At 44.4% G+C, this 27,500-nt stretch overlaps 2 protein-coding genes across 2 annotated transcripts in view; both read left to right on the top strand.

Moving 5' to 3' along the window:
- Positions 1 to 5,335: 5,335 nt before the first annotated feature.
- LOC310775069 (rRNA 2'-O-methyltransferase fibrillarin-like) lies at positions 5,336 to 12,752 on the top strand (the record flags this gene model as incomplete). The annotated part of the gene is made up of 8 exons (XM_083635160.1): positions 5,336 to 5,468; positions 7,773 to 7,952; positions 8,306 to 8,437; positions 10,563 to 10,657; positions 10,918 to 11,088; positions 11,221 to 11,353; positions 11,971 to 12,083; positions 12,603 to 12,752. Exons 1-8 carry the CDS (start codon positions 5,459 to 5,461, stop codon positions 12,750 to 12,752), a joined length of 984 nt encoding a protein of 327 aa, XP_083491286.1. The 5' UTR covers positions 5,336 to 5,458.
- A 4,148-nt stretch (positions 12,753 to 16,900) lies between these two features.
- LOC310774975 (integrin beta-3-like) overlaps positions 16,901 to 27,500 on the top strand; it is a gene marked incomplete at its 5' end in the record, with an annotated part of 34,392 nt that continues 23,792 nt past the window's right edge. The window contains 8 exons of the mRNA XM_083635061.1: positions 16,901 to 17,029; positions 17,440 to 17,644; positions 17,936 to 18,188; positions 22,518 to 22,680; positions 23,002 to 23,163; positions 24,113 to 24,208; positions 25,434 to 25,523; positions 26,584 to 26,718. Of these exons, the coding sequence (XP_083491187.1) occupies positions 16,901 to 17,029; positions 17,440 to 17,644; positions 17,936 to 18,188; positions 22,518 to 22,680; positions 23,002 to 23,163; positions 24,113 to 24,208; positions 25,434 to 25,523; positions 26,584 to 26,718 (1,233 nt within the window). The remainder of the gene's footprint in view (positions 17,030 to 17,439; positions 17,645 to 17,935; positions 18,189 to 22,517; positions 22,681 to 23,001; positions 23,164 to 24,112; positions 24,209 to 25,433; positions 25,524 to 26,583; positions 26,719 to 27,500) is intronic.

The following is a 27,500-nucleotide window of genomic DNA, read 5'->3' as shown; positions in this document are numbered from 1 at the left end:
TGGCATACTGCATCTGACATACTATGTATTGGGACATACTAATTCTTTTTTTGCCTACTAAATAGTATGGAAGTATGGGTATTGGAACGGGCCCATGGTCTCCTGGTGAGAAGTGGGTTGGTGTCTGTCAGACGTTGGGCTGGTTCTTGTGATTCTGTGCTGTTTACATGTGGTTTGCTTTGAGGCCCGTGTGGTTCGTCAGCGCTGTTCACATCTCACTGCCATGCAAACAATACTCTCTGTGAAATTATTTGATTTGATTTGATTGCCTTTATTTACCCAGGGAAGCCTCTTGAGAGCAAGCCCTCATTTTCAAGAGTGCCCTGCTATGAAACAAGCTTGTCCAAAATAAAGGTCATTTAAAAATGCAGGTTCATGCTCAGCGAGGTCTGGCTCTTTGCTACATCGCAGTTCTTTCAAATGAATAAAAGGTTGACATTTTAACACATTCACTGCCAGACGTTTTTTTTTTACTGTAGTTAGCTTCTGCCAGAGGGGTTTTTTGAGGATTCTGGCTCATCTTTCAAGACCCGAGGATTCTTTTCTGCTAAGATTTTGTGAACACACAATATCTCAAAAGAACTAATAGAATGTGTGCTTTCTCTGTCTAAAAGAGTTAGTTTGTAGAGTTAGTAGTTATGTAAGCATTAGCAGTTGAATACAGCATGGTTTCAGCGTCAGAAAAATTATTCAGAGATAAACGGCTTTTTGTGAAATTCGATAGAACAGTCACTTTAACCATTCATTTTTGGCATCAGTAAGACGTCAAACATCTAAACAATAGTTTTGAACAGTAATTTCCTCCATAACAGCAGGAAACCCCCCTCTGCTTCCAACTCCTCCCTCCGTGGGCGTTCTTCTTGGCTGCAGCGGCCGTCACAAGCTTGTCACCAGTCTCACTGCTTTGCTGCTGCTGCTGCCTGTCTGCGCGGCCGCTGTTTGAGGAAGTCTGGATGGACTCGCTCGCTTCTTGGAGTTTTGGTTGAGAGAAGCTTTTGCGATTCTGGTCATATTTATGCTGCGTGTTTCAAAGTGTGTTCCACCTGTAATCTATTATGCAAATTTGCAATCCCGCATCGCCAGCAATCAGCGCGAAAACGAAAGCGTTTTCCCCCATCCATTTTCATGAGAATGGCTGCTTTTTGCTTGCCTTCCTCTAGTCAGGAGAGCACTGTCGCCACTTAGTGGCTCGGTGGAATGGGTTGTAAACGTTCGGTGGCTCCAATAATTATATAAGAGATGTAAAAGGGTTAGATGCACATCCCACGGTCAAAAAAAAAAAAATCATTTTTTTGACGTATTAACACATTGACTGCCAGCCGTTTTTTTCTTGCTGTAGGTAGCTTCTGCCAAGCCGTTTTTTGAGGATTGTGGCTCATTTTACAAGAGCCGAGGATTCTTTTCTGCTTGGAGTTTGTGAACATACAATATCTCAAAAGTACTAATAGAATGTGTACTTTCTCTGTCTAAAAGAGTTAGTTTGTAGAGTTAGTAGTTATGTAAGCATTAGCAGTTGAATACAGCATGGTTTTAGCGTCAGAAAAAATATTCAGAGATAAACGGCTTTTTGTGAAATTCGATAGAACACAGTCACTTTAACCATTCATTTTTGGCTCTCTCTCTCTCTCTCTCCCTCCCCCTCTCGCTCTCTCTCTCTCTCTCTCTCTCCCTTCCTCTCGCTCTCCCTCCCTCTCTCTCTCTCTCTCTCTCTCTCTCCCTCCCTCTCGCTCTCCCTCCCTCTCTCTCTCTCTCCCTCCCTCTCGGGAGGGAGACGCACTAGGTTTAATCCTAGTGAGAGGGGGAGAGGGAGAGAGAGAGAGAGAGAGAGAGGGAGGGAGGGAGAGAGAGAGAGCGAGAGAGAGAGAGAGAGAGAGGGAGAGAGCGAGAGGGAGAGTTGCTTCAACTCCTCCCTCCGTGGGCGTTCTTCTTGGCTGCAGCGGCCGTCACAAGCTTGTCACCAGTCTGACAGTGCTTTGCTGCTGTCCTGTGCCTGTGGCTGCGCGGCCGCTGTTTGAGGAAGTCGGGATGGACTCGCTCTCTTGGAGTTTTGGTTGAGAGAAGCTTTTGCGATTCTGGTCATATTTATGCTGCGTGTTTCAAAGTGTGTTCCACATGTAATCTATTATGTAAATTTGCAATCCCGCATCGCCAGCAATCAGCGCGAAAACGAAAGCGTTTTCCCCCATCCATTTTCATGAGAATGGCTGGGGTGAGAATGGCGTGACAAGTTAAAAAAATGCTTGCCTTCCTCTAGTCAGGAGAGCACTGTTGCCACTTAGTGGGTCGGTGGAATGGGTTGTAAACGTTCGGTGGCTCCAATAATTATATAAGAGATGTAAAAGGGTTAGATGCACATCCCACGGTCAAAAAAAAAAAAATCATTTTTTTGACGACTCAACTCGTTCTTGGCAATTAACGTGTTAATACGTCATTGGCAGTCAACCGTTGGATTATTTTTGACGTATTAATACGTCATTGGCAGTGAACGTGTTAAAATGGAAATGTTCGGGTTATCCTATAACCCAGGTTTTACGAGTGAGAACGAGGACTCTCACCATTATGCTATAAGCTACTCAGAGCAGCGCCAGTCTGACTGCTTTTCTCTTTTTGTTAAAGAGACTTTTGAACCACACAAGCTCATCTGGCCCCTCCCTGGCAGGTGATTGGCTCATCTGGGCCCTCCCTGGCAGGTGATTGGCTCATCTGGGCCCTCCCTGGCAGGTGATTGGCTCATCTGGCCCCTCCCTGGCAGGTGATTGGCTCATCTGGGCCCTCCCTGGCAGGTGATTGGCTCATCTGGGCCCTCCCTGGCAGGTGATTGGCTCATCTGGGCCCTCCCTGGCAGGTGATTGGCTTGAAAGATGAAGACACTGTGGTGAAGGGTGGCGGGAAGGAGAGCGGCGCAGGGGAAGCAGTAGGCGGGGTCCGCTAATGCTAGCTCCACGTGCTCTTCGCCCAGGCAAAACACACAGGAAAGGTGGTAGTCATCGTCGAACATCCTGTTTGCACTGGCCGCACGATTTCTTCTCCTTACCTCTCTCATTGTTAGACATCTTATTTCTATATCGAAATACCACGTCTGGATTGATCGGGAGGCTCAACCAGGAAAGGACACACAGCCGAGAACAGGATGGAAGGCTAGTAAAAGTGTGTCCTCGGCTCAGAGCCGGTAAAGCTAAGATGCTAACTTATCTTAGAAGGAGCCATTCTCCGTCGCTCAGCGGAAGGCGAAGCCGATAGCTGGAGCAGGTACCAGAGTAGAAAAACTCGAAGCTCGAGCAAGGCTACCCGTACGCTTTATCCTTTGGATGAGCAGTTGAGACGAAGTTTGGCTCTAGTAAAAAGTAACTCCGGTAAAGCTAGCAGAATAACCGTAAGGTCAGATAAATGTCAAGCTACAGCACAGGTGGGCTGAATGCAGCGAGAATGAGGTCCCTGGCATGCCGCTTGACGTGATATAGTGACATGTCACAGGGTGAGGAGGGTGGCTGTGCCAATCACCTGCCAGGGAGGGCCATGAGCTTGGGTGGTTCAAAAGTATTAAAAAAAAAAGAGAAAAGCATTGAGACTGGCGCTGCTCTGGGCAGCATATATAGCATATGGTGAGAATCTGAGTTAACGTCTTTTACATATAGTCGGCCTGTGTGGGAACGCCCACGAAACGTAAGTTTCCGGCATCGTTGTGTCAGTAGGACAGTGGGGGAAACCCCCCCCATAGCCTATATCTCAATGGGCTGACTCACCAGCAGAAGGTGCTGCGGCTCTACACTACAGGATTAGGGATTCAAGAGCAGGTACATAGACGTCTGTTCAGATGTGAATTTACTGCGGGGGTTGAATCCCCGATCCTGTCTGCCTGGGCTGGGCTAGCAGCTAAATGATAACGATGCTGAATGGGGAGAACGGGAGGATTTCCCCCATGCTGACCCATTGACCACACGTCTATGACGAGACACTGCCTGAATGTATGCTGAGCTGAGAGAAACCCAGAGGGAGTCTGATACAACGATTAAGATTCAAAAAAGCAGATGCAACAGTGTGTACACTAACATCTGCTTTCACAAATTTCAAAATATGTTATGTGGAAAATAATATAAATGAATTTTTCTGAAGATGACAATGAATTGCAATATACACACGTTCTTACAAGCCAAAGTCAGTTCTCCATGTCAAAGCTAATTCTAAAGTCCAATTTTACAAGTGTTCTGTAAGTGTAGGCATGGCGACATCTGGTGGTAATAAATGGCACTACAACCAGGAAGCTGTATGAGAAATTGTGGTTGTTGTGCAAGGTGTCTGTTATCTGGCTAGCTGCTATCTGGCTAGCTGTTATCAGGCAGCTTAAAGCACATTAAAACATTAGCAGTCCACATTCATCCATCCATTCGTTTTGGTGGAATTCTAGTAACATTTAAAATAAATTATTTTAGGCCACAGAGGTATCGCATGGGCCAGGCTAATAGTGCATGGGATTTGGGAGGAAACGGGGGGGGTGCTGTAGCCTGGGGGGGGGGGGGGGGTGCTGTAGCCTACTAGTAAAAGTAAGGTATTATTTTATTTATTTTATTTATTTTATTTATTTTATTTATTTTATTTATTTTATTTATTTTATTTATTTTATGTATTTTATTTATTTTATTTATTTACCGGTATTTTATTTATTTAACCAGGTAGGTCAATTGAGAACCAGTTCTCATTTACAATGACCTGGCCAAGAGGCAGCATAAAAGGCAAATAGAAAACAATTGGACATAAAGAAAAACATAGAAAGAGATAATACAATTATACACGTCATACCAATCCTAAAAGAGAGTAATATTTACAATATTTACGGTGACATATTTTAAAAAGTAAATGGCTAAAAACAGTAAGGACATACAAAACAGTATACAATTTATGAGTGGCATTGACTACATTTATGCATCCATCCATTGATTTGTGCATTCTTTCACTCCACATATATTTTACTCACCCTCATTCTTCTGTGATTCCGCTCTCCGCTCCACTGTCAAGCCCGAGACACAGCGAGGTGCAGAAGGACATCCCGTGGGCCTGTTTCAAAATAAAAACTAAACTATGCCAACGAATGCATGACACACTCTTCAAAATAAATGCAGTATGGACAAAACGTGTTGCAACCACTGTTTTGTTAGAACTAATTAGAATTAGTAGATTCTTCTACTAATTGATTTAGTGACCCAGGAGTGAGTGAATTTGGGGTGAACGGGCACTGCACTATCCACATGTCATCCCAGTTGATGGCGGTAATGCACCAATTCGTTGTTTGCCAACCGCAACTTCCGCAAATGAACCTAAAAGAAGAAAGCCACGTGGAGGCACAGGAAGTGGAGTTCTTCAGAGCAGCAACAGCCCAACAGCCGGGGAGCAGCGCGTGAAGAGAAGGGAAGAGGAGAGCAGCGATATCTTCCAGAAATAACAGCGTGTTCAGCAGCTAATTATGAGACCAGGTAATATTAACGTTACCTCTGTACTAGCTAGCATTAGCATAGCTAGCAGAAAGAGTCCCAACGGGGCTACCTCTGTACTTCCTTGTGGTGCTGCAGCGTGTTAGCCAATCTGCTAGTTAGCACTTACGTTAGCACTAGCAGTTCAGAGCCCACATGTCGGTAACACACGTGTTGAGCTGTCCTATTGAATTGCTAATCTACCTAGACTTGCAACATTATCAGAGGTCTATTATTGATTAATATTTCATATTTCAACAAGTATGGTTTAACCATGTTCACGGGACAAGTCTCCATGTGTTGTTAGTGCAGCGTCTGAGCGAGGCCGAGCGTACTACGCATTCAGCATAGATAGACCATTGGTCTTCAACAGCGGTTGCGGGGCCTCCAGGGGGTCCGCAGGGGGGCGGCAAGATTTTCAGATTTGTGAACCCCTGGTTTAGACTATCAGCTCATTGGTAATTATGCCATGAGCCGCCGTGTTATTGTTTTGATAAAAATAAGTCATTTCCTACCATAGATATAGTTGAGTGTTTTGAGTTATTCCTACCATATAGACGGTTTTGATCAGCTGCAACCCCACAGCATTAACTTTTTTCTCAGCTTATTCTTCTGTGTTTTATGGCGGTTGGCATCCTTAAATGTTGCATTTACCACCACCTGAATTGTATCAGCTTCACAGTGCTAACTATTGACAGTGTCCACTTTCTCAGCTATTCAGGGGAAAACACTGACATAGCCTACTTCTATTTCAATTTTTTATTTTTGCTATGTAAAGATAGGCCTATGCATGCAATAACGTACTGATAGTCAGCTTACTCTGTAACATGTAGCTTTTATTAGCCTCTCAGGCTAGCTCCACGGACCGAACAACGCTTCCTACCCAGCGTGTGCATGTCTTTCCGACAGGGGTGGTTGTTATGGCAACTATCAACAACAACAACAACTACTAACTACTACAATACATAAAGACCGAACTAGGCTAACTTGTTAATGTGTCTGTCGGAGACACGACCTAACGTTAACATTTAATATGAGCCGAATATCAGCCTGCGCTCAGCTACTGTATACAGGAAGTAAACCGGATATTCAGGTGGGTTGTGATGGTTGTTATTGTTGTCAAGTTAAAACCGTCTATAGTAGTGTTTTAGATCAGTTGATCGTACAAAATATTTTGTTAAGTCTGTACTGAAAGTGTTACGTGGGGTTTCATTGAATATGTCTGATGTCATTTGAAGGGAACGGACCCATTTCACAGCAAATGTTTTGAGGTGGTAAAAGCAGGAAGTAAAGCAGCTGATACGAATACCATTAATTATGCTTCCATTCTGTTTAGGTGTTCCAGCTTTATACTTCCTGCTTTACCACCTCAAAAGGTTGCAGTGAAATGAGCCTATTCATAGCTTTCAAGGGGTGTTACGTGCTGCCGGGAACGCCCACCTGACGGTCAAAAAAAAACTTGTTCATTCCGCTGCCAGCCGAGTCGACTAGTTTCTCACGCTGTGTTTGTTCAGCCGTTTGTACACACGTCTTTGCGGCCAACATTTCATCAAAGGTAAGCTCAAGTAACGTTACAATAATGATTAAAATACCCCGTTAACGTTACTTGAGCTTACCTTTGATGAAATGTTGGCCGCAAAAACGTGTGTACTTTGATGGTAGAAAAAAAGCCATTTGCCCTCCCCAGCGACTGAACCACGTCTAATCACACAAATCCACAACCTCCTCCTGTCTGAGTTTTCTTTCTCCGACGGGATTCTGTAAAAGCACAAGCCAGGCGTGTCTCCTCATCGGTTAGTGCAACTGATAGCACAACAGGTATCCGGCATTTTGGCTGAACAAACACAGCGTGAGAAACTAGTCGACTCGGCGGGCAGCGGAATGAAGAAGTTTTTTTTTGACCGTCAGGTGGGCGTTCCCGGCAGCACGTAACGCCCCTTGAAAACTATGAATAGGCTCTTTTCACAGCAACCTTTTGAGGTGGTAAAGCAGGTGTAACCAATAACATTAATGAGGGCCCTGGCACTGGAACACCTAAACAGAATCTAACCAGAAGTAATGGGATTGGTTGTACCTGCTTTATTTCCTGCTTTTACCCCCTCAAAACAGTTGCAGTGAAATGGGTTCATGGGAGGAATCCCCATTTTAAGATCAATCCCCCCCCCCCCCCCCCCCTAAATAATTGTAGGAAAACAAACAAGCAATCAAGGTGCCACCCACTATTGTTAAATATGAGCAAATCCAGCGTTGATTGTACGGTATGTCAGGTCTAACTTCTTTCTTCTTTGTCCTGTGTTTCTGCTGCAGAGTTCAGTCCTCGTGGGGACCGGGGTGGAAGAGGAGGGTTTCGCGGGGGGAGAGGAGGATTTGGTGACCGGGGAGGCAGAGGAGGATTTGGTGACCGTGGAGGCAGAGGAGGATTTGGTGACCGTGGAGGCAGAGGAGGATTCGGTGACCGGGGAGGGAGAGGAGGATTCAGAGGAAGAGGTGAGGACAGATGGAGAACAGGCCCTCAAGACCCACCTCTTCAAACTCGCTTTCACCTGCCAAACATCATCCTCCCCTCAATCTCATGACACCAGTTTTAAATTACATACTTTCTTATGTTTTAGTGTTATTACTTACTATGCTATGTTCTTATTCTATTTTGTGCCTATTAAATTATTTTATTGTGTGTGTAAAGTGACTTTGAGTACCAAAATCACTGTAAACTCAATGTATTATTATTATTATGATATTATCATATCACGGCAGAACAATTTCTAGTTTTGTCACCACATTGCACCACACTCGATCACAGGGCCAAGAAAATAAATCACCCCTTTGTCTGTGTCTTTTAGGTGGTGGTGGAGGGTTCAGGTCCCCGGAGGGTGGATTCAGAGGGCGGGGGGGTGGAAGGGGCGCCCCGAGAGGGGGCAGGGGGGGCTTCGGAGCAGGGAGGAAGGTGGTGGTGGAGCCCCACAGACACGAAGGTTAGTATCATTCTAAAGAGCTATTCATGTTTGTTGTCTTGTGTATTGTAAGTCTAGTTGTAGGTCTTGTGTTTTTCACCAGATTTCTTTGCACTGCACTCTTAGGTTGCTTTCACATATAAGCTGTTGGACTCGGTGCAATTCAGGGGGGGGGGGTGAAGTTACAACATTGCTGCATTTTTCATTTGGTTCGGTTCGCTTTCACACAGCAATTTGTCAAGCGCACCAAACTTTCTGAACAATGTCACGTGGTCAAAACGGTCACTCGTCTATTGGACAGAATAGAGAAGGGAAATCTCTCCTCTCTCCAGCAGGCTTCTTGCCTGGCTGAGGGGCTGACTGAACAACACAAGTGAATCCGCAAAACACAAACCATGGAGCAACTCCACCTGCAATATTGGGATTTCTGGTTTTACTTTGGTGTTACTAGGGCTGTGCGATTAATCGATTTTGAATCGTAATCGAATTAATTAGTTAGGACGATGTTAAAAAAATGAAAATCGTAAAATCGTTTTTTTTTTTTTTTTTTTAAATTTAATTTTCACTTTAACTAGGGTAAGTACGTTACGCAGGGCGGCTCTCTATCATGTACGCATGCTGCTACTTGTCCATTCTCACCGCTGTAAAGTCTCTCTAGAGGCTGTGATACTGCTACTAAAAACAGCAGCACAATGGACTTATTTCAACACCTCCGACCAAAAAGCAGCTTGTTGCACTGCCGGCTGTAGCCTACAAGATAACGATTGCCACAACACACTCACGCGCGCACACGAACACAGACATTATCACCGGACGATGAAACGTTGCCTTTACAGTTCACATAATAACAAAACAACACGTGAGGCCACCGAGTACTGATAGATTGGCTGTATTCATGGCTGCCTCAGCTGACTCACCTGTCCCTGGACCCTGTGTGTCTGAATTTCCCCCTAACTGCTATCGCAGTTCCACGCATTCCTGTTGTGACTTTGTGTTATTCTAGTACAGATATAACTCCGAGCACGGGTGGTCGCTTAGACACTAATATAATTATCTCACCGAGGAACACGCAAATCCACCAGTGTCAAGTTAGCAAGCAACAGCCAGGAAGTTAAGCATAGCAGCGGCAAGCTAAAACAGGAAGTTGAGTTGTTCTACCTTCAGAGTAAAAGCGTAAATTGTCAATTATGGAAAAAAGGGGGGAAAAGAGCTCTGCAGGGCAACAAATGTTTAGAGAAGTATAATAGTATAATAAATCGAAATCGAAATCGAAAATCGGGTTTTGAGAGAAAAAATCGTCAATTTTAGTTTTAGGCAAAATCGCACAGCCCTAGGTGTTACTATCAAATCAATATTTTACAAGAATGCCCAATATGAGCAGCAGATGAGGCAGCGAGCTGTTGAACATTTCATTCTGCAGATGAGACGAGCCCTGATGAGAGACAACAAAGTGTTGTTACACAGATGACGACGTACGTCACGCGGTGTGCACACGTGTACAGTACTATGCACACTGCAGTGTTTTGTACGTCACGCGGTGTGCACACGTGTACAGTACTATGCGCACTGCAGTGTTTGTTTTGGTTCCTTCTACCCATGATGCACTGCCTTGCTCGTGTGTTTGATCCGGTTTGCTTTCACGCCACAAACGAAACGCTCAGGGAACCAAGACCTACGTTTTCAAGTGGACCAGAGTTCGTTTGGGCTTTCACATCACCCCAAACCAAGTGGACTATCCGAGGAAATGAACTCTGGTTCGTTTAAAGCGGACCAAACAGCTTATATGTGAAAGTGACCTCAGATTAATCCTGAACAGGGCAGTAGTACGATAGGTATCGCATCTGGTTATGAATATAGTTGGACTTTTGCCTTCATTAATTTCCTACTGTCCTTTTTCATATTATGCCTATATAGTTTCACAACTTACATTACCGTAGTTCAATCAGATATGCAATTAGAATAGGCTGGTTGATATTTGAAAACCATTCGTTTTTAAACCGTTCTTAAATCCAGTTTCAGGTAGAATTGTTAATAAAAGGTCTTAAATTTGGCTTTTTGAAACTGCTTGGGTTTATTATCTCCAGCAATGTAGCAGAAACAGAAATGTGGAGCCCACAAGGCACCGACACATGTTCTGTCTCCTCAGGAGTGTTCATCTGCAGGGGGAAGGAGGATGCCCTGGTGACCAGGAACATGGTGGTGGGAGAGTCCGTCTATGGAGAGAAGAGGATCAATGTGGAGGTGAGATTCTAGTTGACAACAGCATGATGGTGGTAGTGGTACAGTGCTAGAGCAAAGAGCTAAGTTCTGCTAACACACCATTATTAGATGTAATGCTACTGAATCCAACACCTGGACTTAACTGTTGCGTTTGCCACATGTTCCTTGATTTGTTTGTTTGTCTTAAGTTGACTTGATTAAATTGGTGTTTATCGGGTTACTACTTGCAATTTGACACACAAACGTGTAGATTCACTGCTTGTTTTCTTTGTTGTTGTCAGGAAGGAGAGACTAAGATTGAATACAGGACCTGGAATCCATTCCGTTCTAAGCTGGCGGCAGCCATCTTGGGAGGTGTAGACCAGATCCATATTAAGCCTGGGTCAAAGGTCATGTACCTGGGAGCTGCCTCTGGGACCACAGTGTCCCACGTGTCAGACATTGTTGGACCGGTCAGTACATTTTCATCAAGTTATGCCTCTGACCAGCCGATAAGACACATTTTGAGCTGTTGGAGCTGACTAATTAAAGAGAACTGATGATCAAATCTGAAATGTAACCCTGTGTCTTTGACATGTGGACAGGAAGGGCTGGTCTATGCTGTGGAGTTTTCCCACCGGTCAGGCCGTGACCTTCTCAACGTGGCAAAGAAACGAACCAACATCATTCCCATCATCGAAGATGCACGTCACCCACACAAATACCGCATGTTGGTTGGTAGGTAGCAACTAGCCACATCAGGAAAAACGGCATTGACCTTTTTCACCAGCAGCCATTTTGTATCTAAAAGGCAGGAAGTAACACAGGTGCAGGCAAAACATTAATGAGGGTTTTAAACTTCCAATCCATTTAGGCGTTTCAGCGCCGGGGCCCTCGTTAATGTTTTGGTTGCACCTGTGTTACTTCCTGCCTTTTAGACACAAAATTGCTGAGGGGAAAAAGCGGATGGTGGTTGGCAGATGACAGATGCTGTCACTCACTAGCTATCTTTCGGACCCCCCAGTAAGGCTAATTTTAAGTAAGTCCACTGAGCCAGTGTTTTGATCAGATTGATTGACCCGTGTGGTAAAATTTTGATTTGTAACTGTTCATTTTTTAGTAATTTAAATTACATGTGCTGTGTTGAGCGAGATAAAGAAGCCCAAAGTAAAAGCTACCAGGGCTGAGAACTGAAATGCAGTGCAATGATTGCAGTAGACACCCAAATGTTCACCAACTAGTTGTCTCACTAGCTATCTTCAGATGTCAAATGATACACAGGTGGTCCAAAAGCATGGTGTGGGTGTTAAGACGTAAAGCATGGTGTGGGTGTTAACCTGTCTCTTTGGATTTAGGAATGGTGGACGTCATCTTTGCTGATGTTGCCCAGCCTGACCAGACGAGGATTGTTGCGTTAAATGCTCACAACTTCCTGAAGAACGGGGGACACTACGTCATCTCCATCAAGGTACAGTGATGGCCACCACACCAGGAAGTTATCCTCCATCCTTAGACACCTTTATGAAGTAAAAAATAATTACCGTATTTCTTCTTGTTAAACTTTTAACATAACTAGGTCCAAACAGACACGCAAAGTCATAAAAGTTATGTCTGCAAATGACAGAAATGTAATCCAAACAGCTGAGACAATGTGTTGACATGTCTTCATGAATAAAAGTTGTATGATATTGAAATCAAGGCCTGACCCGTATTGGCTGTAGGTAGCAATTTTGGAGGAAAGTCATCGATTTGCCAATCTTGTTTTCTTCAATGTGTCTGAAGATGGAGGACTGAGTTCTATTTTTAACTATAAATGCAGGACCGTGTGTCTGTGTGGGTGACCTTCGCATATCTCAAGAACCGACTTCACTCATGGCGAGTGTGCTGCTGGGAACCTGAGAGTGCAGTGTCCAATCTGCTGCGATTTGGACGCGTGCATAAGTCCTATCGTTAAGTGTTCGATTTCTTCTCGTCTGTCTTTCTCCAGGCCAACTGTATAGACTCGACGGCGGCTCCGGAAGCCGTGTTCGCCTCCGAAGTGAAGAAGATGAGATCTGAAAACATGAAGCCACAGGAGCAGCTCACACTAGAGCCCTATGAGAGAGACCATGCTATAGTGGTGGGCGTCTACAGGTAGACAAAACCGTGCCACACACACACACACATCCCCCGTCTTTTCGGTGTTCATACCAGGGTTCCCACAGTCATGAAATCATGGAAAAGTCATGGAATTTCAAAGTATCGTTTTCCAGTTCTGGAAAAGTCATGGGATTAGGAAAATCCTTGAAAGTTTTGGAAAAGTCATGACATTTTGTGTGTCTCACTGTTTCCTTGGCCCCGTCTCTGGCCCCATTTCACACTGGCACATTTTAGCCCTGTGTGTTTAGATGGAAAGCCAGGGTTACCCCTGAAAAGTCAGGGATAGCCCTGGCCCTCCAGAGCAGGGCCAGCTTAGCCACGGCTGAAGTCGGGGTTAGCCCACTTTGGAGTGGGCCAGGATTGTTCAAGTGTGAAAGCTTTCTTAACCCTGGGCTAACAGCTTTCTTAGCCCTGGGCTAAGAAACTGACTTAACCCCGGCTAAGTGTAGTGTGAAAAGCCATAATGTCGGTTATCGATATCAGCCGAAATGTTCACATTGAGAGGAAACAATGCAGTAAATCTATGGTTTATGGACTTTTCCAAATGTTTTGGAAATAAAGAAATGCATAACTTTTCTCAAATTCAGTGTTTACATGTGTTCTTCACTATGTACCAAATTGTATTATCATAGAAATGTGTTTTTATACAGATCACATCAACATTGGTACATATCGGTTATCGGCCATAACGGCAATGATAAATATTGGTTATCGGTATCGGCCAAAGATTTTCATATCGGTGCATCCCTATTGTTTTCCAATAATGACCAGCTCGCTGTAAATGATCCCTTTACATATATTTGCCATTTGACAATTTGTCTCATTTCCAGGGGCAAGTGAAACTGTGTGGGCCTTTCCCCTCAAATGGTCACAACCAACCACAACTCCTAATCAGCTGCGACCCAGCAGAAGAAATCATCCACTGTCAACAGCATACCTACAGTGACAGACCTGAGACAGTTTCCAACAGTATGGCGTACTGGTTACACAGGAGTCTGTGAAAGCGGAGTGCTTGTATGACCATGCTCTGTTCAGCACCATGCTTCACCATGCTTCTTCTTCTTCATGGCTCCTAAACTCTGATCTGCTCTTTTTAGTTTGTATTTTTGCCAAACCTCCCTGATGTAAGCCTCCATTCACCTTAAAATCATTGAGAGGTTCAGTTCCTCATCGTTTAAATTTTTATTGTAAAGGGACGGCCCAAATGTATGTAGTTCTGGAGTAGCCTGGGTAAACCCAGCCTCCACGTGACCTACTCTCAGTCACTGGGAACTGAGAGAGCAGGTCACGTGGGGGCTGGGTTTACCTAGGCTAGTTCTGGAGGGCAGACAGGTTTTTGTTCATGGATCTACAATTATTTTGTTGTGTTCTATTTGTCCATTTGTGAAAACATGCTAAATGCATTACAACTGGTTTATGTTGTGACTTTTGGGTTAAGCTTCTTTCTGGAGTTATTTACGGTATGTACGTTATGTATAATGTGTAAATGTAATTTGTACACTGAAACAAGAATATAAATGCAACACTTGTTTTTGCTCATTTTTCATGAGATTAAATAAAAGATTTGACTTAGTTTCTATACACACGAAAGGCTTATTTATTTCTATATCAAATTTCAGTCACAAATTGGTTTTCATTCCATGGTAGCGAGCACTTCAATTTTGCCAAGACAATCCATCCACCAGACAGGTGTGGCATATCGAGGTTCTGATCATTAAGCAGCATGATTTTATTGCACGGGTGCCACCAGTAAGCTGCCATGACCCGACGATGCTGTAGTCCTTATGGTCACCAGTAGAGGGCAGTGAACGATAAAGTTACTCTTCACGCTCTCAGCTGCATGCATGGAACCAGCTAAATAGTTCACAACCTTGGACGAATATATTTGGGAACACTTTAATAACACATCAGACAAGTTACTGACTGTCCCATAAACATAAGATCAGAAGAGAAGGCATGTTTGGAGCGAAATAATTTTACAAGTAATTTATTTACGGTCAAGTTTAACATGACTTTCTATAACTGACAAGATTAATAAACAGAATAAAACATTTATAATCATTAAACTGCAATTGAAATGTAATGAAATACATTTAAGTGTGCTAACTTCTCTATTGAGCAGACTACTGCAGCCACATCACAAGCCCCTATAGGAATATTAGGCTATACAGTATATAGGAATGTATTATGTTCGGTTTGTGGAAGTTGGGTAAGGCTCTGACGTTTATGATGGTGATTATTAGGCTATTATTTAAAAAAATGAGTTGTCCACATAGTCTCGTTTATCATCAAACTTAATACATCTTTGAATGATACTTTAGCTTGTGTGATGGTAAAACAACAAAACTGCAGTGGATGCTGCACTTGACACCACCTCATTGTCACTGTCCCCGCCCACTCCACTTAATGGTCCCGCCCACTCCCGATGAGAGCCGTGAAGGAGACCCCGCCCACTCCACTTAATTGTACAGCGATGAGAGCCGTGACGAGACCCCGCCCACTCCACTTAATGGTAGAGCGATGAGAGCCGTGAAGGAGGCGGGGGGGCGGGGGGCGGCTAGAGGATTTGACTCTATTTGGAGTTGTGTCGATTGAAGATGAAGAACGTTTTTTCCAAGTTCTTTTAGAGTTGTACTTGTTAGAGTTAGGCTGTATTTCCCAGAGAGCTCGCAGGGTGCCCGCAGCATGGGTACTCTCTACGCGCAAAGGATATTGCGGATATGCATGTTGATTTCTACTGGAATAACAGCCATTTGTGGTAAGTTTATATACTGTTTAACGTTTTCATGCTTTGCTCATATCGATCACTGTAGGTTGCAGAACGCACAGGACAACGGAATATTTTACACTCATAGGGAACATTTTAGTTTTGAACCCTACCCAGATTTTTAAACCCTGATCATTTCAAGGATACAGCCTATACAAAAAAGTAAATGATGGACCCCCCGCTGGCCCCTGACCACCTGATGTCCCGGGGAATATACTTCTATTATAACCTACTAAATTGGCCAATGGTTCCCAAAGTGAGTGGTTTGCTTGATGGGTTCCCAGCTAAAGGGATAATCTTTTTGAATTTTTGAATTATCTTTGCTATTTGGGATTACTTCGGAAAACTAAGTAGGCTACTAATAAAAAATAAAAAAGTAATTAGAAAATAGTAAAAAAAAGTATGTCCTCACATAAGGTCACTGGTGCAATCTTTCTGTTAACACAATAAAGCCACCAACTTGTAGGCTAATAAAGTATTTCTCTTTATTTGAATGCCTATCATGGCTGTGCAAAAATAAAATGAAATAAAAAAATAGGATTTGGTTGATATGCTAGCCATCTTGTATTGACAGGAAGTAGATTTTTCTTCTTCTACTACGACAAAATTGTAGCTTAGGTGTCCCCAAGTGAGGACAAGAGGTCTGAGTTCATCAGATGCAATCAGTTCACTCCCTACTAAGTGAAAGATCATGGTTCACTGTCTGCCTATTAGTGCCTACAGAATAGGTGTAACTGTAGGCTACCGCGTAAAGTCATATCCAGCTACTAAAATATTTTCATATTTCGGTGGGAATAACAAAAGTATATCAAATTGATCAGGCTCGGTGGCCCCTAATGTGTAGGCTATCTAGTTTTGGGGGGTCCTGGTCTGGACAGCAAAACATTTGGGAACCCCTGTATTAGTGGTTTCGTGAGTCGTGAGTCGTGTCTACTGCCAAATCGTCAGTGAGTAATCCACGTGTGTGTGTGTGTGTGTGTGTGTGTGTGTGTGTGTGTGTGTGTGTGTGTGTGTGTGTGTGTTGGGGGCGGGGGGGGGGGGGGGGGTCAATTTAAATAACTCCAACTGATGTTATAGCCTAAAGAGTCCCAACATAAAGACTTTAGTGCATACGGTAAGCATTTCTGAATGGTCATAGTTTTGCTACTCATCCATTTTAATTGCTTTGTGATAACTCATTTTATTGTATATTCTTGTTCCAAGTTTTTATCTGTGTTATGAGCTCCCCTTGTGAAGAAAAAATATAGAAAGACAACCAAACTTTATGTTCCCTATAGGAATATGAAAGTGAGATCATAGGAGGTATTAAACACAAAGTATGACGAGGTTAAAATAAGCTCAGAATTGAGTAACACTGACACACTGACTGACTGCAGTTAATGAAGGATAGTTTTTGGAAGAATAACTTCACTCTGGTTCCAGGTTCCAACGTCTGCACCTCCAGAGGGGCCAGTACATGCAAGCAATGTCTGGCTGTGCACCCCAGCTGTGCCTGGTGCTTCCAAGAGGTGGGCTCCTTTTCCACTTCACTTCATTTAGGCAATGTGGCTGGTGCAGGGTGGTACAGCATTCCCAGACTCAGAGTTCAGGTTCTGCTTCAGCAAAGTAATAGGCCTTTTTCACAGCAGCCATTTTGTGTCTAAAAGGCAGGAAGTATACTGTTTAACTTCCCACTATCTTGTCTGGACCGAGAGCTCCGCGTTCATTGGCAGAACTTCCTGATCCAAATGATGTCATCATGATGTCATGATTGAGCAGATTTGCCATGGTATCACTCACTATTGCTGTCACTATCACTATTGCATTGATTTTGTAATGATACAAAGCTGGTTGAAGATGGACAAAATGGCCACGTTAGAACACTTCAAAGTCAAACTGACAGTGCTTTGCTGTGAAAATGTCCTGGTTGTTACTTCAGGAGTTTGGGCAGGGGGTTGCCGGCGTGTCCCGTTGTGACCTGAAGAGCAACCTGGTGGCGGTGGGCTGCGCTCCGTCAGGTCTGGAGTCTCCCAGCAGCAAACTGCAGGTGATAGAGGACCGGCCGCTCAGCAACAAGGCAGCGGGGGCCACGCAGGACGTCACCCAGATCCAGCCCCAGAGACTCCACATCACCCTACGACCAGGTGGGCCACTCCATCTGAGGCTGGACATGAAGTTTATAACACGCTGAAGATAAGGGAGGGTTTGTTTAGATTCAAACTGGAGTTACATTCGAACAGGAACGTCAGACCACCAGATTTGATGGTTTCTCGCAGGCTCGCTCAACAGGGCAACTTGTTTTCATCTAAATTCAAGTGTAGCATGAACCCTTTATGGAACAAAAGCTGATATTAGAGCAGACAGCGTTTCTTTTGGCATTTCAATGGCATCTGTTTGCCAAATAAGACCACCCATTCCTTCTTCCCCTCTCTCAGATGACTCCAAGCGCTTCACAGTGAAGGTGCGTCAGGTGGAGGACTATCCCGTGGATCTCTACTACCTCATGGACCTCTCCTTCTCCATGAATGACGACCTGTTCCGCCTGAGGACCCTGGGCAAGGGCCTGGCTGAGGCCATGAACCGCACCACCAGCAACCTGCGCATGGGCTTTGGGGCCTTTGTGGACAAGCCCCTCTCACCTTACATGTACATTTCCCCCAAAGAGGCCGTGAATAACCCCTGCTACAGGTAAAACACTTGTGAAGAACCCCTGCTACAGGTATAAAACTCGTGAAGAACCCCTGCTACAGGTATAAAACTCGTGAAGAACCCCTGCTACAGGTATAAAACTCGTGAAGAACCCCTGCTACAGGTATAAAACACTTGTGAAGAACCCCTGCTACAGGTATAAAACTCGTGAAGAACCCCTGCTACAGGTATAAAACTCGTGAAGAACCCCTGCTACAGGTATAAAACTCGTGAAGAACCCCTGCTACAGGTATAAAACTCGTGAAGAACCCCTGCTACAGGTATAAAACACTTGTGAAGAACCCCTGCTACAGGTATAAAACTCGTGAAGAACCCCTGCTACAGGTATAAAACTCGTGAAGAACCCCTGCTACAGGTAAAACACTTGTGAAGAACCCCTGCTACAGGTATAAAACTCGTGAAGAACCCCTGCTACAGGTATAAAACTCGTGAAGAACCCCTGCTACAGGTATAAAACACTTGTGAAGAACCCCTGCTACAGGTAAAACACTTGTGAAGAACCCCTGCTACAGGTAAAACACTGGTGAAGAACCCCTGCTACAGGTAAAACACTTGTGAAGAACCCCTGCTACAGGTAAAACACTTGTGAAGAACCCCTGCTACAGGTAAAACACTTGTGAAGAACCCCTGCTACAGGTAAAACACTGGTGAAGAACCCCTGCTACAGGTAAAACACTTGTGAAGAACCCCTGCTACAGGTATAACACTCGTGAAGAACCCCTGCTACAGGTAAAACACTGGTGAAGAACCCCTGCTACAGGTATAACACTCGTGAAGAACCCCTGCTACAGGTAAAACACTTGTGAAGAACCCCTGCTACAGGTAAAACACTGGTGAAGAACCCCTGCTACAGGTAAAACACTTGTGAAGAACCCCTGCTACAGGTAAAACACTTGTGAAGAACCCCTGCTACAGGTAAAACACTGGTGAAGAACCCCTGCTACAGGTAAAACACTTGTGAAGAACCCCTGCTACAGGTATAACACTCGTGAAGAACCCCTGCTACAGGTAAAACACTGGTGAAGAACCCCTGCTACAGGTATAACACTCGTGAAGAACCCCTGCTACAGGTAAAACACTGGTGAAGAACCCCTGCTACAGGTATAACACTCGTGAAGAACCCCTGCTACAGGTAAAACACTTGTGAAGAACCCCTGCTACAGGTAAAACACTGGTGAAGAACCCCTGCTACAGGTAAAACACTTGTGAAGAACCCCTGCTACAGGTAAAACACTGGTGAAGAACCCCTGCTACAGGTAAAACACTGGTGAAGAACCCCTGCTACAGGTAAAACACTTGTGAAGAACCCCTGCTACAGGTAAAACACTGGTGAAGAACCCCTGCTACAGGTAAAACACTGGTGAAGAACCCCTGCTACAGGTAAAACACTCGTGAAGAACCCCGGCTACAGGTAAAACACTGGTGAAGAACCCCTGCTACAGGTAAAACACTCGTGAAGAACCCCGGCTACAGGTAAAACACTGGTGAAGAACCCCTGCTACAGGTAAAACACTCATGAAGAACCCCGGCTACAGGTAAAACACTGGTGAAGAACCCCTGCTACAGGTAAAACACTGGTGAAGAACCCCTGCTACAGGTAAAACACTGGTGAAGAACCCCTGCTACAGGTAAAACACTGGTGAAGAACCCCTGCTACAGGTAAAACACTCATGAAGAACCCCGGCTACAGGTAAAACACTGGTGAAGAACCCCTGCTACAGGTAAAACACTGGTGAAGAACCCCTGCTACAGGTAAAACACTGGTGAAGAACCCCTGCTACAGGTAAAACACTTGTGAAGAACCCCTGCTACAGGTAAAACACTGGTGAAGAACCCCTGCTACAGGTAAAACACTTGTGAAGAACCCCTGCTACAGGTAAAACACTGGTGAAGAACCCCTGCTACAGGTAAAACACTCGTGAAGAACCCCTGCTACAGGTAAAACACTTGTGAAGAACCCCTGCTACAGGTAAAACACTGGTGAAGAATCCCTGCTACAGGTAAAACACTGGTGAAGAACCCCTGCTACAGGTAAAACACTGGTGAAGAACCCCTGCTACAGGTAAAACACTGGTGAAGAACCCCTGCTACAGGTAAAACACTGGTGAAGAACCCCTGCTACAGGTAAAACACTCGTGAAGAACCCCGGCTACAGGTAAAACACTGGTGAAGAACCCCTGCTACAGGTAAAACACTCGTGAAGAACCCCGGCTACAGGTAAAACACTGGTGAAGAACCCCTGCTACAGGTAAAACACTCATGAAGAACCCCTGCTACAGGTAAAACACTCATGAAGAACCCCTGCTACAGGTAAAACACTGGTGAAGAACCCCTGCTACAGGTAAAACACTTGTGAAGAACCCCTGCTACAGGTAAAACACTGGTGAAGAATCCCTGCTACAGGTAAAACACTCGTGAAGAACCCCGGCTACAGGTAAAACACTGGTGAAGAACCCCTGCTACAGGTAAAACACTCATGAAGAACCCCTGCTACAGGTAAAACACTCATGAAGAACCCCTGCTACAGGTAAAACACTGGTGGAATCAGTCAAGTACGTCTTGGCACCCTCATGGATTGATGTGTCATTGTCTTAGTCTACAGTGTAATTATGCCACCAGCTTGTGGTGTTTGGACGCTTTACTCTACAATGGACAATCTAGGTACTGTACCTGGTTTCTGTGCTCGAGTCAACCTGTCATGTCAACTTGACGTTTGACGTTAATTCAAAGACTCATAATTCAATAATCCATAAACCTATAAAACAAATAAAATGTTAGCATACTTAATGACAAGGAATTGATGAGTCCGCTTCCTTGCCCCATAAACTTGTATTACAAAATGGAGACATTACTAAAGTGAAGCCAGATCCCACTGTATTGTAAATTCTAACCCTTCCCACACGTATGAAATGTCCCTGTCAAATTCAAATTGAACAGTGTTTAACTAACCTGCCATTAGTGATGATTTCTGTATGTGTTTATGTCTGCATGCAGGAAATAGCTTCATTAGGCAGGCGGATGATGTCATCTTTTGGAGCGCACCTCTAAATCCGGTGTTGTCTAAATGCTGGCAGCTCTTAGAGTCACAGCACTTGTTAAAGGCTTTACAGTGGCTGCCCAGTGCTTAGTCAGCTCCTCTGAATCAGGCCCAGGTAATCCACTCCAGTGCTTAGTCAGCTCCTCTGAATCAGGCCCAGGTGATCCACTTGGAGTTTTAGGGTGTGGCGATGCCAGCTGAGAGATAACCCCGCCCCCTCACATGCCAGCTGAGAGTTAACCCCGCCCTCTCACACTTACACTTTCTGCTGTGCTCCCATCCACAGGAATGTCTGGGTGAGAGATAAGACAAGGGGGAGGTTTTGATCCTTAATACAAAGTACTGGCAGGGAGAGAGAGGAGGGGGGTGTACATTGCCAGTACAGTAGAACCTTGTTTAACCCAATGGAAGTCTTTGGAGAGAGAACACAATGTTCTATATCCAGCTGCTAGAGCAAAATTCTAAATATTAGTTTTGTGTGGACCCATTCAGAAATGCTCTGTACAGGTCCTGTTTCGCGGTTTCCCCCTAACTGTTTTCTGGTGAGACGCAAAATAGATTCAGGTGGTGTCTCGTCATAGACGCGTGGTCAATGGGTCAGCATGGGGGAAATCCTGTTCTCCCCATTCAGCATAATTAGCATTTAGCTGCTAGCCCAGCCCAGGCGGACAAGATTGGGGATGTACCTGCTCTAGAATCCCCAATCCTGCAGTTTAGAGCCGCAGCACCGTGAGTCTTTGGTGAGTCAGCCCATTGAGATATATGGGGGGGTTTCCAGCCGTAGTGACATTTTGTGGGCGTTCCCACACAGACCGACTGTATCTATCCAATCAAAAACAGCGTAACGCAGAGCTGTCATGCTCCATCTGTGCGGTTGGTGACTTTATGTAATTTAACAATCCAAATGGATGCAGCCAAAACCTGATAATTACATCTTGTAAAGTATAATAAGACTATACAGTACAAACAAAACAATTGCTTTGCAAGGTAGTTAGTCAAGTAAAAAGACATTTTGAAACACTATGACATAACCTGATTTTTGTTAAAAATGTTCCTTTAACAACATCATCAATAATACATCATTAAGTAGGATGTATTCAATAATTTCTGTTCATGAGCGGCATCAGTCAGTTTGGAGGTGACGCGTTCTAGTCTATGTGTACAAATTCCTGGATTTCGCCTATGGATGGATGTTTAGATAGACAAACAGGCAGATATGACATTGGTGCTGCTGACTGATCACCTGACATTCATCGCTGTTTGATTGACAGCATCAACACCACCTGTCTGCCCCAGTTCGGCTACAAGCACGTGCTGTCTCTGACGGAGGAGGTGGGCCGCTTCACCGAGGAGGTGAAGAAGCAGATCGTGTCCAGGAACCGAGATGCTCCAGAGGGGGGCTTCGACGCCATCATCCAGGCTGCCGTCTGCAAGGTGGAGAGACAGACAGACAGACAGACAGACAGACACACACACACACACACACACACACACACACACACACACACACACACACACACACACACACACACACACACACACACACACACACACACACACTTCAAATCACACACACGCATACACATAACTTACATTCTAGATAAAATTAAGAGAGAATCTTAAATTGAATTGAAGCGAATGGCAACGTGCTTTGGTGCTTAGATTAAACAAATAGCAAATCAAAAATGTGTCCTCCAATGAATTCATAAGCCTTCCTTCCTTCCTTCCTGTGCTTTGTGGTTTAATGGGAACCAGGAGCGGATCGGCTGGCGTCCCGATGCCTCCCACCTCCTGATCTTCACCTCGGACGCCAAGACGCACGTGGCTCTGGATGGACGCCTGGCTGGGATCGTACAGCCCAACGACGGCCAGTGCCACCTCAACACTGACAATATGTACAGCATGTCTACCACCATGGTCAGTGCCACCTCAACACTGACAATATGTACAGCATGTCTACCACCATGGTCAGTGCCACCTCAACACTGACAATATGTACAGCATGTCTACCACCATGGTCAATGAGGGCGGGTGTGTGGGTGGGCACACGGACAATATGACAAGGCTTCCATTTTACTTTCCCAGTGGGCATGGGCGTGCACGGGAACATTTCATGCTGCTTTCCAGTTGCACTGGGAACTAGGAATTTCCCAGCTGAATGACACCACACCCGAGTTGACCGCATTCCAGTAAAACAGTCCAAAAACCAGCCAGGGTTAGCTCTAGCCAGGCTAGCCATTGTTAGCAATATCAATTGATAACAATGCATTACACGTTATTTTGCGCATACAAACACCGTAGCAACGTGTCCACAGTTAGAAGTTACACAGTACTGTGTGTACAATTTCATTTGATTTGATTTGATTTGATTCAGCAATAGAAAAAGCAATACAAAATACATCATAGCTTTAAAAATTGACAAGGATAACACATAAACACAATAAAGCACAATCAAGTCTCAGACTTGTTTCCATTGTGGTCCTTGATCTTGTGGCAGAGAAGAAGATGGCGGCAGTGTGAATGGCTGGGTAGAAACAGACAGTAGAAACTGACCAACAATTAATAAGTGATTTAATGAGACACAAATGAGACAGAGGTGCTAATAAATAGTGTATTACTGCAGCTTTCACTACTGTTGGAGCGTAGATACGCCTGCGCCATCTTGGATTTTGAGGTCGGGGCTGGTGAGGTTCCCCCGAGTTAAGAGCAGGAAATCCCAGTTCAACTTGTAAATCCCTAGTTCCCAGTACAACTGGAACACGGAATCTGTGTGTGTGTGTGTGTGTGTGTGTGTGTGTGTGTGTGTGTGTGTGTGTGTGTGTGTGCATTTTCCTGTGCTAATCAAGCGTCCCGTATGACCCCGTAGGACTACCCATCTCTAGCTCTGATCACGGAAAAGATGTCGGAGAACAACATCAACCTCATCTTTGCTGTCACCAACCCTGTGGTCCCTCTGTACCAGGTCAGCAGCATTGAAGTCAACACACTGAACATGGTGAATGTGCATAGACCAATTTCATCATAGTTGAATACAACTGAGGCTAAACTTCAGACATGAGGAAAACATTTGAGTCCATTCATGTAAAAACCAAAACCATAAAAAGGCAGAAACTGAAATTGTAAGGGTTTCTCATAATGAGGATCAGAGCTTAGTTGGTTTATGGTGAGCAGAACATGCTTTTAAGAGCCAGCTGAAAAATGTTATATTTGAGGATTCCGATACATGCACACAAGTCTTACCGGTGTGAACTGAAACTCAACCTGAAACTCAAAAACACACAAATCAGAATCTTTAGTAACCTCGCCCTGGCTGGGGTATTCCAAACCACATTGGTGTTAATGCCTCAGAGTTTGGATTCAGCATTGGAAGAATGGAAATTCCAAATGAATCACTAATGGTAAGAAGCACAGAGATACAGTGTTCAGACTAGGCAAGGCTTAGACATATCCTCTCAAGATACAAACTCAGTCTTTCCCATGTAGGAAACATTTTGGTGGTGTAACCAACTGTGGTCACAGCAACTGAGTGAATGAAATCAATTATTTCGCTGTTTTCATTGTGCTATTCTGCTCTTTGTGTGCGAAGTACAGCTCTCAAGGTTAAGTACAACTCTCAAGCAGTTATCAAAAACGTCTATAATACAACCAATGTGCTCCATACTGACGCTATATGATCAGAGTAACAACTATTGCCAACTTTTCTATTGGTACCTTCTCCAGTTTCCATGGAGAAACCTACAAAATGTAATACTGGATAAAGGATCGAGGATAATGTAATAATTGTTATGTTATTATTATTATTATTATGATGTTATTACATCATCTGGCATTTCTTTCTTCATAAGCGGTGTAACATTTTGAACATGTTAATTGCTCTATGTAATAATTTGATTAAATGTATTACATCAACAGGTTTTATTAAATTTTTTGACCAGTGTAGAGGGACATCTATTACATTTTCACAAGTTATTACAATATCTGGCAGTTGTTACTCCAAAGGGGATGTAACATATAACTGATGATATGGTAATTTTGACTAATGGAATAACTCAAATGCACGCAGTATCCACCAAAATAATCCATATAAATCATGATATTTTGTACATGTCTTATAGCCCTACAGTAGCATAAAGATACATTTCCTACTGAGTGTACTGAGAGTAGGCTACTGTGTTTCCTCCTTGTAGAACTACAGTGAGCTGATTCCTGGCACTGCGGTGGGAACGCTGTCCAATGACTCGGGCAATGTTATCCAGCTTATACTGAAGGCCTACGCTGTGAGTGTTACGCACATAGTCTGACATCAACACAGACACTCGCGCACACGCACACGCACGCACACACACACACACACACACGCACGCACGCACGCACGCACGCACGCACGCACGCACGCACACACACACATCACACACACACATGCACGCACGCACGCACGCACGCACACACACACACACACACACACACACACACACACACACACACACACACATCACACACACATCACACACACACGCACGCACACACACACATCACACACACACACACACACACACACACACACACACACACACATCACACACACACACACACACACAGACACACACACACACACACACACACACACACACACACACACACACACACACACACACACTAGGCTAGACAGTTTGGGGAGATGACACGATCACATGTGTTTGTTGAAACACGCCCACAGTGTCTGTGAGTCATAGACAGTGGCGAGGCCAAGGTGTGAACCTGACCAAACGTGGGTGACTCAACTATCTCAAATGTGGTTCTTTCCTTATATTGAGGTATTACATATTTTTTTATTATTATGATGTGAAGAGTGGGTGGATGAGCTAGACTAGAAGTAGTGTGTTGTACCTATCCAGTACTTCTTGCACAACATCAGAACATCTATCAGCAGAACATCTATTTGTAGCACCTACATGAATATACATACTTACAGATGGGGAATCAACTTTCATGAGGAGAAATTGGAAGAGAGGGAAATGACTTAGACTTGACTTGGAAATGGACTTTGACTCATGATATGGAGACTTGAAAATGAGGTCCAATTCTTATCATTTCTTCATTTATAGTGAAGTGACAATAAAAGTAAAAAACAGACGGTAATGTGTTCATCTTTGCAATCAGATTGAGTTCACTTCAGGCTGACTTGTGACTTAAGCAACAAAACCAAAACTCAGTGTGTGTGTGTGTGTGTGTGTGTGTGTGTGTGTGTGTGTGTGTGTGTGTGTGTCTGTGTGTGTGTCTGTGTCTGTGTGTGTGTGTGTGTTTCCTGCCATTGTCTTCCTCTGTGGGTGTTGTCAGAAAATCCGCTCCAAAGTGGAGCTGGAGCTGCTGGGCGTCCCGGAGGAGCTGTCCCTGTCCTTCAACGCCACCTGTCTGAACGGAGAGCTCATCCCCGGCCTCAAGTCCTGCTCCGGACTCAAGATAGGAGACACGGTCAGTCCTACTGTTACACTTTGTGTGTGCATGTACTGTTTGTGTGTGTGTGTGTGTGTGTGTGTGTGTGTGTGTGTGTGCATGTACTGTTTGTGTGTGTGTGTGTGTGTGTGTGTGTGTGTGTGTGTGTGTGTGTGTGTGTGTGTGTGCATGTACTGTTTGTGTGTGTGTGTGTGTGTGTGTGTGTGTGTGTGTGTGTTTGTGTGTGCATGTACTGTTTGTGTGTGTGTGTGTGTGTGTGTGTGTGTGTGTGTGTGTGTGTGTTTGTGTGTGCATGTACTGTTTGTGTGTGTGTGTGTGTGTGTGTGTGTGTGTGTGTGTGTGTGTGTGTGTGTGTTTGTATGTGTGTTATTATTAAGTCAAAGCAGCGTGACTTATAGCAGGCTCTTAAAACAGACGCGTTGGCTCCCGCAATTTGCGAATGCTCCCACCTGCCCGTCTGTACTTCCTGCAGGGGAAAGGGAAATGGCGGTGAAAAGAATGAGCTCCAGCGGATATAAGGCGGGTATAGTGTCCTCTAGTAAGAGAGTGGCATCAGCGGAGGACCAAAATGTGAGACTCATTAGCCAATGAACAGCCAGGAATGGGTCTCGCTCTACTTTTGCATGCTAAAATAAATCTGATCATGTACAATTTGATTCAAGGGATGAAAAACCCTTTCAAAGTACAACACAAACTGTCTATTTTGCTGCAACTTGACGGTGCTGCTTTTTTTACTCAAGAGTTCCACTTTCTACTTCCTGGAAAAAACTGGTCCATTGGAGTGAATGGAGATGTCGGAA

This window comes from Poromitra crassiceps (genome assembly GCF_964638095.1).
Source record: "Poromitra crassiceps genome assembly, chromosome: 4".
NCBI lineage: Eukaryota > Metazoa > Chordata > Actinopteri > Beryciformes > Melamphaidae > Poromitra > Poromitra crassiceps.
The sequence above is the reverse complement of the archived record's forward strand: the minus strand, read 5'-3'. Positions and strand labels throughout refer to the sequence as shown.